This window comes from Lynx rufus, unplaced genomic scaffold (assembly GCF_022079265.1).
Source record: "Lynx rufus isolate CCGP_SWC_20201006 ecotype Redwood Valley unplaced genomic scaffold, mLynRuf1.p SCAF_15, whole genome shotgun sequence".
NCBI classification, from domain to species: domain Eukaryota; kingdom Metazoa; phylum Chordata; class Mammalia; order Carnivora; family Felidae; genus Lynx; species Lynx rufus.
In genome coordinates this window covers 24,776,483-24,791,691 of record NW_025814829.1, presented here as the reverse complement: position 1 = coordinate 24,791,691, position 15,209 = coordinate 24,776,483, and the positions used below count along the sequence as shown (strand labels likewise).

Here is a 15,209-nt window from a genome sequence, read left to right as displayed (position 1 = left end):
GGGTGAGGGGGAGGAATCCTTTGTTGTTCCACTCAAGAAACATAGAATAGGGCCAGAGTAGTACAGTGTGCTGGCCAAGCATTGACAGGTCCGTCTTTGTGTTATGAACCAGGAGAAACCCAGTTAGACAGTATACTGGAGCCACTTCAGTAATCTCAGGGCAGAGAAGAACTTCTGGCCATAAATCTATGGGGCATTGTAACAATTGACAGGGGAGTTTTACTGGCTGTTATTTCTCTTGTACAGTATTGTTTTTAGTGCTTGTTTAATCATTGTTAATGTGAAATCATTTTTTTTCTTGGACTTTGTAGCAGTTTATTACAGAGGCAGATAATCAGCAGTGTTCTTTATAAAAACAGTAAAAGATTAAAGCAACTTGTATGCCTGCCTTGCCCAGAGCACGTTCCCGTTAAGATTTGTGAAGTTGATTTTGATTTGTTTTGAATTTTCTGTCCTTGCTTTTGAATATGCCTTTATAAATGTCACTATTGTCACAAAAGGAAGTATAAAAAAATGGAGGTTCATTTTGAGGGTTTTTTTTCCCTTTCTGCCAGGAAGAAAAAAAATGAAATAATAGCTGGATTTATTTGTCATGATTGTGAAGAATCTTCACATTGTTTTTAAATACCTTATTCTAAGAATTATTCTAACAGGAGTTACTGAGAGAAAAAAGAAAAAAAAGAAAGTTCATTAAGTGATTCTACAACATTAAGTCCTGTATTTAAGTGCCCTCTTTTCAGAAGCTTCCCTGACCCCCTGGGATGCAAAGCAGGGTAAAGACTTCCTCAGCTTTCTTCTGCATGTGTGATTAGAATAGCAGATTTACACTTCTGTCTCCTCTCCCTGGACTGTGAGTCTCTTGAAGGCAGGGATCGTGTCTGATGTATTCACCTCGGCCAAGTTTGTAACCGTGGCCCAGAACACCAGACCTAATGATCAGAAATAGACGGGTCCACGTCCACTTTTCAATTACCAATCCACGTCAGTAGAATGTGCTCCTAAAAATATCCTTCTTAAAATTTAACCACAGTGATTCATGATGTCAATTTCCAAATCCCCCTGCCAGAGGAAAAGTGAAATCAGTTTCATTGCCAGACTGTTAAAAGATAAAGGGGAGGGGGCAACAGAAAGGTTTTGATAAATTAAATGAGGGCTTGAGAAAGTTCTACACATTTTTCTTTCTCTAATTGTTTGCCCAAATTCACTGTTCTTATGAGAAAGCATGAGTTTCTAATGATTAACATTCTGGGTTGTGGGAGGTGTGCTTCATTAACAATATGTGGATTGTGTTCTTTTACACACTCACCTGTAATGTCAATATAAATAGTTTCTGTGATGAGTAACTAGGTTTCTGAGAGAAGTGTTTCCTTTTATTGCAGCTGATAACACAGCATTGTATGAGGCTGGTATGGCTAACTAGTGAGAGGTTTTGATATATAATGGAAATTATACTCCATTGGTTCCCCTTCTAGGCTCCCCAGATGCCACCCTAAATATTTATTGACAGCATTGATACGTGGAGAATTTACTCAAAGTAGTGGATTATTTTTCTCCTCTTCCTCCTCCCGTCCCGTGTCACTATAACTCTGCTTTCTAAAGGAAAAATATCTTCAAAATTGCCAGCTTTTCTTATCTAGAGATAGAGAGCAAGTGGGTCATCAAATTTACCCTGCCCTTTTATTCATAGAGCTGCATAAAACCTGTGCCACCCAGAGCACTGTGAAGCTGCATACTCACCAATTTCAAGATAACATGAAATATTGCATAATCAATTATGGAAAATAATGAAATGGAATGTTGGCATGGAAAACCCCCTCAGAGAGTGTTAAAACAAGGAATCAATTGCTCAGGAAGAGTGTTAAAATTACAATCAGTCAAGAAGTCTTTATGAAGGGGCAGCCGAGGGTCCAGACCTGCCAGCCCACGTGGGAAGGGTCGGATATAAGTTACTCGTGTGTTCATTGCTGGGGAAAGACTATTATTCATTCCACAAACACTGAAGGAGTTGCTTGCTTATCTTGTGGGCTAGGTACCAGAGATTCACAGGTGAATAGCAGAAACTTGCAGAAGGGAAGGTTTTCCCTCTTAACAACCATTTATGAAGTACATTTTTTTTTTTTGCCGGGTGCTGTGGTAGGCACTGTAGGATCTGTGGCCTGACGTTCCACCCCGTCCTCACGGAGGGCAGACACACACACGTGAACAAGCAATTACGGTACTTTGTGAAAACAGGGGCATTACAACAGAGATCCTATCTTAGACACGAAGGAAAAAATGATGACATGAGTAGTACAAAATATAAAACCAAAAATCAAGTGCTCATGTTGAGAAACAGACATGTTCACCTATTCTTGCAATTTCTGAAGAAGCTGAGGAACCAGGAAATATGCAGATTTTAAAAGCCTACCTATTTTCTTACTGCCTCTGGACGTAGGCAGCTGTGGGCAGAAATGGGGATGAAGAGATATCCAGCCCTTTAGTAAGAAACTTACAGAGGATTGGGCACCTGGGTGACTCAGCCAGTTCAGCGACCGACTTCAGCTTCAGTCATGATCTCACGGTTTGTGAGTCTGAACCCCACATCAGGCTCTATGCTGTTAGCACAGAGCCTGGAGCTTGCTTTGGGTTCTGTGTCTCCCTCTCTGTCCCTCTGGTCCTCCCCCATGTGCTTGTCCTCTGTCACAAAAAATAAATAAATAAAAAATAAATAAACATTAAAAAAAAAACTTAACAGAGGATACAGGAAAGCAGAACTTTGGTATCTTCCTTGGCAATTGGCTGGCACTCTTCTCTCTCTCTCTCCCTCTCTCTGTCCTTTTCTTTCTCCCTCTCTCTCTCTCTCTCTCTCTCTCTCTCTCTCACACACACACACACACACACACACACACACACACACAGGCATAAAGTCTGAAAATGGTACACCCCATTCTTTTTCCGAACACGGGACAAAAATATATCATTGTTTGGAAGTGTATCTTCAACATCCCCAAAGAAAAGAAGGCCAGAAGTCTGATTCTGTTTTACAACTGGAACATGGTTTGATGCTGGAAAACTATTACAGCAGTATTTGTGTCATGTTCTATATGAAAATAAGGGACCATAAAATGCAAATGAAGAGGAAGAACCCCTTAATGAGATGGCTTCCAAAACTATGCTGCTTTTAATTTTCACTCACCTTTTCTCCTTTTCTGTGTGGCCCGCAGATAATCTCCTGGCTCTTTCATTTTTCTAAAATGGGAATAACAAATACACTTTGACGTGTCTGTATTCCCCCACCCATGCTGAAATTATCTGCAACATGAACACGTATAATAATTGTTTCTGGGGAGACAATCTCAGGGTGGAGTATTTTAGGTTTCCCTGAAAAGAGTGCTAAATAAATAACTAAAGCTTCAGACACACATAGACACCCACACAACAAAACAAAGAACCATAGGGGAGCCAAATTGCCCTCACAGACTGATAAATTCGAAATAAGATGCTGATCTTGTTTTTGCTGGAATAAGACTATAATAAGACCCAGTAGAGCAAAGTAAGATTTGTTTTGAAATCACCCCAAGCATATGAGAGAATTCTGGGACTCTGCCCTGGATGCTACAACATGTATGTTGCTGGTACATTTGGCCCCAGCTCCTTGTGACAACAGTTTGTGGAGAACATGTAGGTGGATCTAATTAACTGCTGCCCAAAGCCTGACCTGTTACACCACATGTCACTCCGGGGATTTTCCTGGAGAGAAGAACATGACCTCCTATGGCCACTAAACCCCTAAGTAGTAGTTGAGTGAGCATCGTCCCCCACGAGAGTCATTTTCACAAGGTAGAGACCACATTAGTTCACCGTTCTATCCCCAGTCTGGCACTCATACCCACCACATAATCATCTCTTAAAAACATCTTATTTGCTAATTGAATGAAATTCTTCTTGTCAGAACAGACTAACTGGTTCAAAGTATGTTTTTTTGTTTTTTTTTTAAGTTTATTTTGAGAGAGAGTGAGCAGGGGAGGGGCAGAAGGAAAGGGAGAGAGAGAGAATCCCAGGCAGGCTCCTTACTGTCAACGCAGAGCTGAATGCTGGGCTCAAACTCATGAACCTTGGGGTCATGACCTGAGCCAAAATCAAGCATTGGACGCTTAACCGACTGAGCCACCTAGGAGTCCCTGGTTCAAAGTATTTCTGATGGAGGTGTTTTGGGAGCATTTTCCTGATCACAGAGCCTGATTGTAGTTTTGTGTAGTTTCAATTTCTACTACCACTTTTCTCCTCCACAGAATCAATGTGGTCTACCAAGCAGGAGCCCTCTGTTATTTCTTCATTTGTGTATTATTTTACGTTTTATGAAGGGAATTTCCCACCCACAGTCTTAATTCATCCTCACAAAAACTATCTCATATTTTAAAAAAAAAAATTTTTTTTTAACGTTTATTTTATTTTTGAGACAGAGAGAGACAGAGCATGAACGGGGGAGGGTCAGAGAGAGAGGGAGACACAGAATCTGAAGCACGCTCCAGGCTCTGAGCTGTCAGCACAGAGCCCGACGCGGGGCTCGAACTCACGGACCACGAGATCATGACCTGAGCCGAAGTCGGCCGCTCAACCGACTGAGCCACCCAGGCGCCCCCTATCTCATATTTTTAAGTGAGGAAATAAGTCCAAAAGAATTAAGTGACTTGACCAAGTTCTTATAGCTGGGAAGTATAGAACTATGCCTTGAATCCTTCTTTGTACTATGAGTTCAGTGCTCTCTTGAACATATTCACAATGTCCTAGACTCATGGAAATAAAGTTAGTCACAAACTCACTACTAATGAATGTATGAGTGGAAATTTCCCAAGAATCAACAAGCTATCCAGAGTTCCATTGAATGGCCACTCGAAAATGAGTTTGTTAACAGGGTGCCTGGGTGGCTTAGTTGGTTAAGCATCTGACTTTGGCTTAGGTCATGATCTCACAGTTCATGAGTTCGAGCCCTGCTTGGGGTCTCTGCTGACAGCTCAGAGCCTGGAGCCTGTTTCAGAATCTGTGACTCCCTTTCTCTCTGACACTCCCCCACTCACACTCTGTCTCTCAAAAAATAAATGCTAAAATAAAAAATTTTTAAATGAATTTGTTAAAAGTAAGTCAAATTAATTTCACTTAGAAAATGTTAGCACTGGGGCACCTAGGAAGTTCAGTCTGACTTTTGATTTCAGCTCAGATCACGATCCCAGGATTGTGGGATCAAGCCCTGAGTCAGGCTCTGTACTGAGCATGGATCCTGCCTGGGATTCTCTCTCTCTCTCTCTCTCTTTCTCTCTCTATCTTTCTTTTTCTTTCTCTCTCCCCTGCTCACACACTCTCTCTCTCTAAAATAAAATAAAAATTTTTTTAAAAATTAAAAAAAAAATTTTAGCACCTCCTGATGTAATTTGCAGACAACCTAGAACTTGAGAGAGAGAGAAAAATTTTTAGGCATACCACTTAACCTCTCTGAGACCCTATTTTTAAATTGAATAGAATAAATTGAATAGAATGATACCAGCTTGGCTAACTTCAAAGGCATGTTCTGTCAGTCAAGTCTAAACCAATGCACAAAAAACGCTAAAAACTATGAAACAACATCTCAATGTCAGATGTTATTTTTATAAATACACAGTGTATGTCTAGATGTGGCCACCACATTTGGAAAAACCAGGGTCTTTGGCTGGTATATGTTACGGAATGAAGAACAAACTATCACAAGTAGCCATATGACTGGGTAAATATGCTCGTCACATTTAGACCGTGGATATGTGAGCTGTACATGAAATAGGTATGGGTTTGTCATTGAAGAATCCAGTTTCCTGGAGGACAAGACGAAATAAGAATAAAATGCCCACTGGGACACAGCACATTTCATTTTCTTCATGGAGTCCTCTGAGGGAGGTAATGTTCTTGGTTCATTTTTCAGTTCTGGAAACTGAAGTTTAGAGAGTTTGTGGGAAAATCGTCCAAATCGTAAAGCAAATGCAGGGAGCATCAAGACTATGGCTGGTGATTGTTTGGTTCAAAGTCTAGCAAGGTTTGGACTTCCGATCAACACTGATGACAAAGTATGGCAGAGTTCCAAAAGTCATTTGTGCTGGCATGCTAGTTGTCTCTTATATAAATCTTCTCAGTTTGTCAGCTTGCAAATATCTATATTTCAGCTTTGGGTCAATGTATTGACCTATTTCAGCTTTGGGTCAATGTATTAAACTCTAGATACATAAGCACAGGCTATCAGGCTATTTGGGGTCATTCCAGTGGGGTCTACTGAGGACAGAGTGAGGCGCCTGTACCTCCCATAAGCAAACTCTAATAGCTCTGTTAACGTTGGACAGACCGTTCTAATGGAGGACCTTTTCCTAGCAGCTCATTGATTATAAATACTACTCTTAAGTATTCATACGTGGCTTAAAACGTATTTGTACAAATGAAAATAATGATTTTCAGGAGCAGCGATGTAAACCCCAAGCATCTATGCTGTGGCAACCGTCGGCAGAGAGTTCTTGGCTTATAGCGAGTTCTCTTATGCAGAAAATTATGCAAAGACAAAAAATGTGGTGAATAACAGTGCCATTTTTTTTTTTCTATTTCTTTTATAGGTTGATGACCAAATGAAACTGCTTCAGAATTGCTGGAGTGAGCTCTTAATTCTCGACCACATTTACCGACAAGTGGTACACGGAAAGGAAGGATCAATCTTCCTGGTTACTGGGCAACAAGTGAGTATAGAGAATCAAAAAAAAAAAAAAAGAAAAAAAAAGAAAAAAAGTCTTTCTATTAAGCATGTTCAGAATGGCAGGAATTTAACTAGGTCAGAAGCACTCTGGTGCTTTGAAAGGGAGAGATTGGCTGTACATAATTTAGAAAAGCTGGCCTGGTGCACTCTGTTCCTACACCGATGATTACGGTTAAACTTGTAAAAGCAAACATAATCACAAACATTCTGCTGCTTTCAGTCTGCTGGGATTGAAAGTTGTGCTTTGAAGGGTCCAAACAATTGCTAAATCAGAATTCACGATTAGTACCCAGCATTTTTTCCACGAGCTTCTGCATCAATCTATCACACTTGTTTATCAGCTATTAAAAAAGCTTATACGTTGTGGAATCTTTACTGTCTTGAAGTCATAGTGGTGGAAAAGACTGATTCAAATATCGTATATAAACTAAATGTTTGGCATAAAGGCAAGCACGTGAAAGGGGACAGGGGTTCGAGTTTTCAAGAGCCAGCCATCATTCAAAACAAAGGCAGAAAAAATTACTGTTAGGTCCTACACCTTTCTGAATTGATGTTTGTCAGTCAACAAATATTTACTGAACGTCTGACGGTGTGCTAGTCACTATTCTAAGGTTTTGGCAGGTACTAGTGAACAACACAGAAAAAGGCTGCTACCCTCGTGAAACTTAACATTATAGTAGGGAGAAGCTGACAATAAAGAATAATCCTATAAGAAACCTATATATAAGGAACATATACTGTATTAGAGGTCCAAGTGCTGTTGAATAAAGGAAGAAATGGAAAAAAGAAACAGGAAGTTCTGTGCAAAAGAGAATCAGCACACATCCATGGGCATATGTTGCATTGTGACCCAAGGATTGCAGTGTTAGATAGGAGTGGTTGATTTGGTCTTATTGAGAAGGTAATATTTTAGCAAAGACTTGGAGGAGGAGAGATAGTTATTGGCTTCATGGACCTAAGTCCAACTTTACAGGATTTTGGCATGTCCCTCCCATTTCATAGCCTTCATTCAATAACCGATGTGTTATTAAAATAAATGCATGGAGCATAGGGCTTCCCTAAGTCCATTGGGTCATTCCTATTCAAGCATCACTGCCGTGTTCAGCAATGCCTCAGTACTTCAGGACTCAGGCACCGTGATCTTTTACATCTAGCCATAAATGTTTATGTGCTGTGAAACCACAGCAGTGCATATTTGAAAATGAGAGGCTGTCTCCACACCATTTGCTGTATTATTAATAAATCACATTTTCCCAATCAAATTAAAGGCAAGCACTATTTCAGAGTTTTTGCAAATTGGATCAATTCAACCATCTCCATCACTGTCTGGTCCCTGCTTTCTGTACATCTCTTGAGAAAAGCCTTCTAGACGAGAAAATAAAGTCTCATGGGCTTGATGTCTTGCACTTTGAAATTTCTGTTTAACATTTTCGTCCAGTGACCCAAGTCTTTGGAGAAAACGTACCCATTTCTAGAGTTTAATCACTGGGTATGACTCCTAGCCCCCTCTCCCTCTTATATTCCCCCATCCCTGCCCAAGTAGAAACTGCATTAGAAGAAGACTCAGCCCACAGATTAATTTGATTTCATTTCCTTCTGAGTTTCAGAAATCAAATGGGTTTGTGCGGTTCTTTCGCAAAGCACTTCCATTCTTGCTCTTTAGAAATACTCCTTATTTCACATTTCATTTTGCCTTAAGTGCTGTCCCTGGGTAAAAGTAATTACCATTTAAAAAGTAGAGAAAGTGCATTTCTTCTCTCTGATTTTCAAAACCAAGAACACTCAGGAATAGATGGTATTTATAGTCTTTAGTATCAATTATTGCTACTTCATGTTTTGCCATCACAACAGAATAGAGAACTCCCTGGTGGAGAACTAGTTCTTACCTCACACCTTTCCTGCCACCCAAATTCTTCTAGCTCTCTCCTCTGCCCTTCTAAAGTGAGTAACATTTGCATCAAACCCCTCCCCTTCCCCTTTCCATCCAATCCAATGAATTGTGATGATATAGTATAGTATAGTATAGTATAGTAATGATTCATTATAATCAGACATTCTTATTTACGAAAATTGTGAAACAAATCTTCTATTCTGGTGTGGAACAGAGTAGACAAAACATTTTGAACGTATCTCCGGGCTTCTTGCAATTTACACCTTTTTTTTAAAGATCTAATTGGCTTTATTAAGCGATTCATGAATCCAGCAATATTTCATCTCCTAGAATTTCTTAAGTAAAAGCAAAAGAAGTGCTACAAAGGAAGACTTTTCCAAAGCATGTGACCGTTCCAACAGAATGAGAAAGATATTTTAATGTGGGGTCATAGACTTATTTTTACATCTCCACAGTACCTATTTAGTGCTGAATATGTGAGGTGCGTGATAAATATTAGCTGATGGTACTAAATTAGAACCATTCTATCTGTAACCTAAGTGCTTAATTAAAACAAGTTAACTTGCACTCAACACCCAGAGTATTAATCCCCTCCATGTTCCCACATCTCATCTACACTGTCTTACAACTTCCCATTTTCTGTCGTGGGGCTGAGACACCAGCACGGGTCCTACATTACTAAGTCACTTTTTTACTGTAGGAGACATGCACTGCTTCCCACCCCGAGATGCAGGGAGATACTGAGAATGTTAAGTATAATTTTCTTAGAATGATAAACACTTCCCTGATTACGGTGGGGAAACCTAGATTTGTTGTTGTTGTTGTTGTTGTTAAAGCAACAATGACAATAATACAGGATTTGGAGTATGCTAATTTTAGGAAGATCAGGAAAGCAGTGATGAAAGAATGAAAGGAAGTGCAAGAGTAGAGCAATATGCAGGGTGGGGGGAATGATTTTTAAAAGGAAAAGGCATGGAGATGGCTGAAGAAAGCAAAAAAAAAAAAAAAGAGAGAGAGAGAATTTCCTTCGTTTAGAGACTAACAACAATTGAACTATGGGTAGAGTATATCTTCATTACCAGTGCAGACTCCTTTTTCTCTAGTATGAAAATGTTGTGTGTGTGTGTGTGTGTGTGTGTGTGTGTGTGTGTGTCTGTGTGTGTGTGTTGTACACATGTGGTCTAGTTCAGAGGTGAACTGGCCTGTGTTCAAGTCCCCATTCCAAAACTTACTAGCTGTGTCATCTTGAGCAGCTCCCCTTTCTCTCCAAGGTTGAGTGTCCTTGCCTATCCAGTGGGGACTGTAGTGGAAACCACCTCACAGGACTATAGTAGGAATTACAAGAAATAGTTCTGTAAAGTGCAGATGTGAAAATTAGAAACTATCAAAACTAAGCTGACATGTAGCTGACAGTTATGAAGTCAACAACCGTATGAAGAAAGTACTATTATTATCATTATTATTATTATCCCCATTTTGCAGATGAGGAACTGAGGCAAAAAGAGGTGACGTATTTGATTCAAGGCCAAAACACAACTATAAATAGTGGTAGGATATTCAGATTGAGGCAGCCTCGTGCCAAACTTTGTGTTCTTAACCAACATACCAGACTGCTTTTCTGTATGGTTTTAGATGTACAGAGCTTGCTGTCACCATAGGCGCTCAATTTGGTCTTCGTGTATCATGTCAGTGCCTGACCCCTTCTATGGAACTTCCAATCAAAACGTTCATTTCTTTTTCATTGAGCCTGAATAAATAAATGTTTTTGTTGTATATATACTTTTTGGTGTGGCCTTGTAAACACATTGTAAAAACAAATATAAATTTTCCCAGGAGTATTTTCACCTGTTTATTACTTACTGTTATGAAGTTACTTCAGCATGAAGAAAATGCTAGAAAAAAAGAAAAAGGGTCATTCCTAATGCCACCACCCTGAATCAGCTGTCTTTGTTGAGTTTTCTTCCAATCTTTGGAGAAAAGTGTTTTAAATGTGGGTTTTTCTTACTTTCCTAAATCAAATAATTCATCTGCCACTGAAACACATTGACCTACTACCACAGATTTGTGCAGAATGTGAACTTTGAAACAATGATAGAAGCCTGTTTCCACGATGCGTCGTATAGAGTTATGATGTTGATATCGTGGTGAAAAAATTCCACAGAATTATTTCAATAAAGCAAGATACCCGTATGAGCAGCTTAACACTCACCTAGGGGAGAGGAACAGCTTTATTCATTTAGCTAAAAATATTCCTGAGGGCCTATCAAAGATGTGAGGGGGAAAATTAGACAGAGTCCTGCACTCAGTGGTGATAAGAGGTGTAATTTATCATCTAACGATTGTGATGACTGACCCTCGCAGAGTGCTTTGTACTGTGCACTTTCACAGGAAAGCCGCGTGACACAGGTTCAGATAAGATGGGAGGAAGGTTCAGTGGAAGAAGTGCAAAGGGAATCACATGGGCATTTGAAGCTGTCCAGATTCCACTTCTAGAAGGAAGTGCCTTCTTTCCAAAGTGAAGGTGTTTGACCAAACTCCTTTGTAGGTTGAGGCAGACACTACTGCTTAAATCCTGCCGGGGTTAGAGGAGCAGTGACAAAGAATTTCTGGATAGAACTTTACCTAAACTCCACCACCTTTTACAGCTTCAACCGGAAGAAATAACGGGACTCCCAAATCACTCATTAGAAATTTCCAGGTTTGCGGTGCCTGGGTGGCTCAGTCAGTTGAGCGTCTGACTCTTGGTTTTGGCTCATGGTTTGTGAGGCCATGAGCTTGTGTCGGGCTCTGTGCTGCCAGCACAGAGCCCGCTTGGGATTCTCTCTCTCCCTCTCTCTTCCCCTCTCCTGCCCTCTCTCTCAAAAATAAATAAATTAGCATTTATGTATAACAACAACAAAAAGAAATTTTGAGGTTTACTTACAGAATTTTCTCAACTTCCCTGTGATGATTTCTTCTGGAACAAATGAAAATATTTATGCTGAGTATTTTAAGATGAACAGTCATATTAAATATGCCTCAGTCCATAATATCAGGGCTATCCTCCTGACACAAAGGAAACCCAGTAAGAAATTTTTTGTCACCTTGAGACTGCATGTCGGGTCCATGCAATGCTTGATAGCAGCTCTGCTAGACAAGCTGAGGAATGTGAGGCCCCAGGTGCTCCTTGATCCCGTGTTCTGGCATTTTCCTACTGAACTCAGCTCATGGTAAATAAGGTGCATTTATTGCAACAGAGGAGGAAGAAAAAGACCAGACTTAGTTAGCTTTTTTTTTTTTAAACTTTATTTTTTTTTTTTAATTTTTTTTTTTTCAACGTTTATTTATTTTTGGGACAGAGAGAGACAGAGCATGAATGGGGGAGGGGCAGAGAGAGAGGGAGACACAGAATCGGAAACAGGCTCCAGGCTCTGAGCCATCAGCCCAGAGCCTGACGCGGGGCTCGAACTCACGGACCGCAAGATCGTGACCTGGCTGAAGTCGGACGCTTAACCGACTGCGCCACCCAGGCGCCCCCCTTTTTTTTTTTTTAATGTTTGTTTACTTTTTGAGAGAGAGAGCACAAGCAGTGGAAGGGCAGAGAGAGAAGGAGACACAGAATCTGAAGCAGGCTCCAGCACGATGCGGGGCTCGAACCCATGAACCACGAGATCATGACCTGAGCTGAAGTTGGCCACTTAACTGACTGAGCCACCCAGGCGCCCCAAGATTAGACTTAGTTTTAAGAAACAGTTCCAGGGAACTGCTTCTTGGAGCTTGAAGAGAGAGAAGAAAAGTTAGATAAAACAGCGCCACTTTTCTCCTAAGTCCCGTGGCTAGCATATTATGTTTGCTACATAAATGTCTGCACAATTGAGTCCCTTCATGGTTCATTGAGAACTAGAGGAACTGAAATAATCCCACTGCAGACAGCAGCCCCGGGCTCCACTACCTAGTATTAAAATGAGGATTTGGTGATTCACACCAAATTTCTTGCTTAAACCTAAGGTCAGCTGTTAAGCTTTCATTATATCTTTTAATCAGCCATCTACGTAAGCATATATTAAAAATCTTGTTAAGCAAAAAGGAAATAACGATGATCAGTAGTATTACTAATAATTAACATTATTAGTATTATCAGATCGATTCTATACTTTTATCCTTTTAAAACTATGACAAAAATTCATTTCTATTCAGTGTTTTAAAAGTACATGCACATAGGGCGCCTGGGCACCTCAGTTGTTTGAGTGACCGACTCCTGGTTTTGGTTCAGGTCGAGGGGATAGAGCCCTGTGTCGGGCTGTGCGCTGAGCCTGGAGCCCAAGGTTCTCTCTGTCTGTCTCTCTTTCTCTCCCTCTCTTCTCTTCCCTCCCCCTCTACCCCTCTTCCTGCTTGCATTCTCTTTTTCTAAAATAAAAGAAATACATGCACATAAGACATATCTGTGTGTACATAATACTTGTGTGTGTGTGTGTGTGTGTGTGTGTGTGTGTGTGTATTAACAATAGAGTAGTTTAAGGTGGGATCGCTTTTCGTATTTGCATATTGTAACTAATTAACAGCCACTGTAATATCATCCCAAGGGAAAGGTCCACTGGCAACTTCTTTATTATCTTCTATCATTGTGTCATATTAAAATGACAGGCATCTTACAGTGTATATAAGTCATCAAAAATTTCGGCTGTTAGAACTAAAAAACTAAAAGCAATTTAGCTAAAACTGTTTCTACCTTCATGATGATTAAAATTTATCCATAGGGGACATCAGCTTATAGTATTTCTTCAATATCTGCCTTGAATTTAATGGCACGAAGATTACATGTAAGAGAGCAATAAATTAATTTTACTAAGTACATAAAAGACAAGGCCAGCTGCTCCTGAAATGGGCACAAACTCTGCCCTCAACAATGAAAACATAATTATGTGCGTAATAAAATGTAAGGAAGTTGCAGATGTGTGTGCTGTTTCAGGAATAAATCACCTATCCTCCTTCAGAGCCGTGCAATTTGATAAATTATCCTTGAAGGAAATGTTATTGGAGCTCCCATTTAATAAGCATGTTTGAGCCTTCAAATTAGCATGTAAATAAATGTATAGCTGGAAAGTTGTTGGTATGCCGATTGACTTCCTGAAGTTCATCTAACTATAGAATCTTGTGGAACAATTTCAGTTTCTATCGGTTTAGTGTACTATGTCTTGAAGTGTAAAGTTCTAGGAGTTGAACTTACTATCACATCCCTGCTAGAACTGCACATATATCAGGGCGCCTGGGTGGCTCAGTTGGTTAAGCGTCAGATTCTTGGTTTGGGCTCAGGTCATGATCTCACGGTTCATGAGTTCGAGCCCCGTGTCAGGCTCTGTGCTGATGGCTCAGAGCCTGAAGCCTGCTTGGGATTCTGTCTCCCTCTCTCTCTCTGCCTCTCCCCTGCTCTCTCTCTTTCTCTCTCAAAAATAAACAAATAAACATTAAAAAAACTGGAAAAAAAAAAGAACTGCACATATATCAACTTTTAATTAACCTGTCTTTCAAAAAAATGATTTTAGGTTCTTGTTACAATGTACTACATTTTCAAGTAGGAGGTTCTCCTATTTGAACCTATTGCAAACTTGTTGGAACTATATACATATCGACACTCAGTTAACTTTATCCTAATAATGAGAAAAGTTAAGTCATAGTGACAGATTTGTGGTTTATTTTAGTGCACCTTCCTCGCTTAAGGCTTAACTGGTGATTTTGATTAAAAATGTGCTCTGTACATAGTATGCTACTCAGCTGCGGCACATTCAACAATTGATGCCGAGCTTGAATTGGTAGTATTACCCCAGGTACTCTCATTTCCTGGTGATCCTAGAAGTGGGAGGCACCCTATTATCATCTACCTTCACTGTATTATTTAACGTTCAGGGCCCTAAGGGATGGAGTTCTCATAAGACCTCCCTAAGATGCTTTGTTTGTACGTGGCCATGTCGGCCCAGATCTCTGCCTATCTTGTCCCGGTTTTCTTTGGCCTTTGCAACCCTACCAGACCTTCCCGCTGTCATTCCCTCACCTGTCCCGTATGTCTCTGTAGGATTTATATTATTATTATCTGGGGTAGTTAGACGATGTGTATAAGTTTTGAAGAATTTAAGGCACCACTTTTAAGTAAAGGAAAACTTCCCCGGAGTAGAAAGTTCCCTTGTAAGAGAACTGGCAAAATGATAGTTGAGACATGCCTTCAGGTGCTACACAGATCTGCACAGAGTGCTCCACTGTGTTCTTCTGCTTGTCCTCTCTGCTTCCAGCTCACGGTTCAGGTTGCCTCTGTACTGGCCTTTGCCTTCACACATTGTCAGAAACCAAAGAGTTCTTAGAACACTTGATGTTTAAATGTAGCAGACAGGTGCCAGCACATGGACAGAGCTGGTAGGACAGTGCTGTGCCTGATACGAGAGCATACCTAGAACACACATTAACTGTGGCTTTTTCATGCATAGTTGACTCTTTATAAACTGATTGACACCTTTGGGGGTCATCTTTCCACTGACTCATAATTTTTCCCACTCTTGAAAAAGGTTTCTGTACACCCAGTATTCTCTAGTTAAAGCTGAAAATTCA

General features: G+C 40.2%; 1 protein-coding gene across 1 annotated transcript in view; it reads left to right on the top strand.

Moving 5' to 3' along the window:
- NR5A2 (nuclear receptor subfamily 5 group A member 2) overlaps positions 1-15,209 on the top strand; it is a 131,146-nt gene that overhangs the window by 67,182 nt on the left and 48,755 nt on the right. Inside the window, exon 6 of the mRNA XM_047077359.1 lies at positions 6,606-6,725. Coding sequence (XP_046933315.1) covers positions 6,606-6,725 — 120 coding nt within the window. The remainder of the gene's footprint in view (positions 1-6,605; positions 6,726-15,209) is intronic.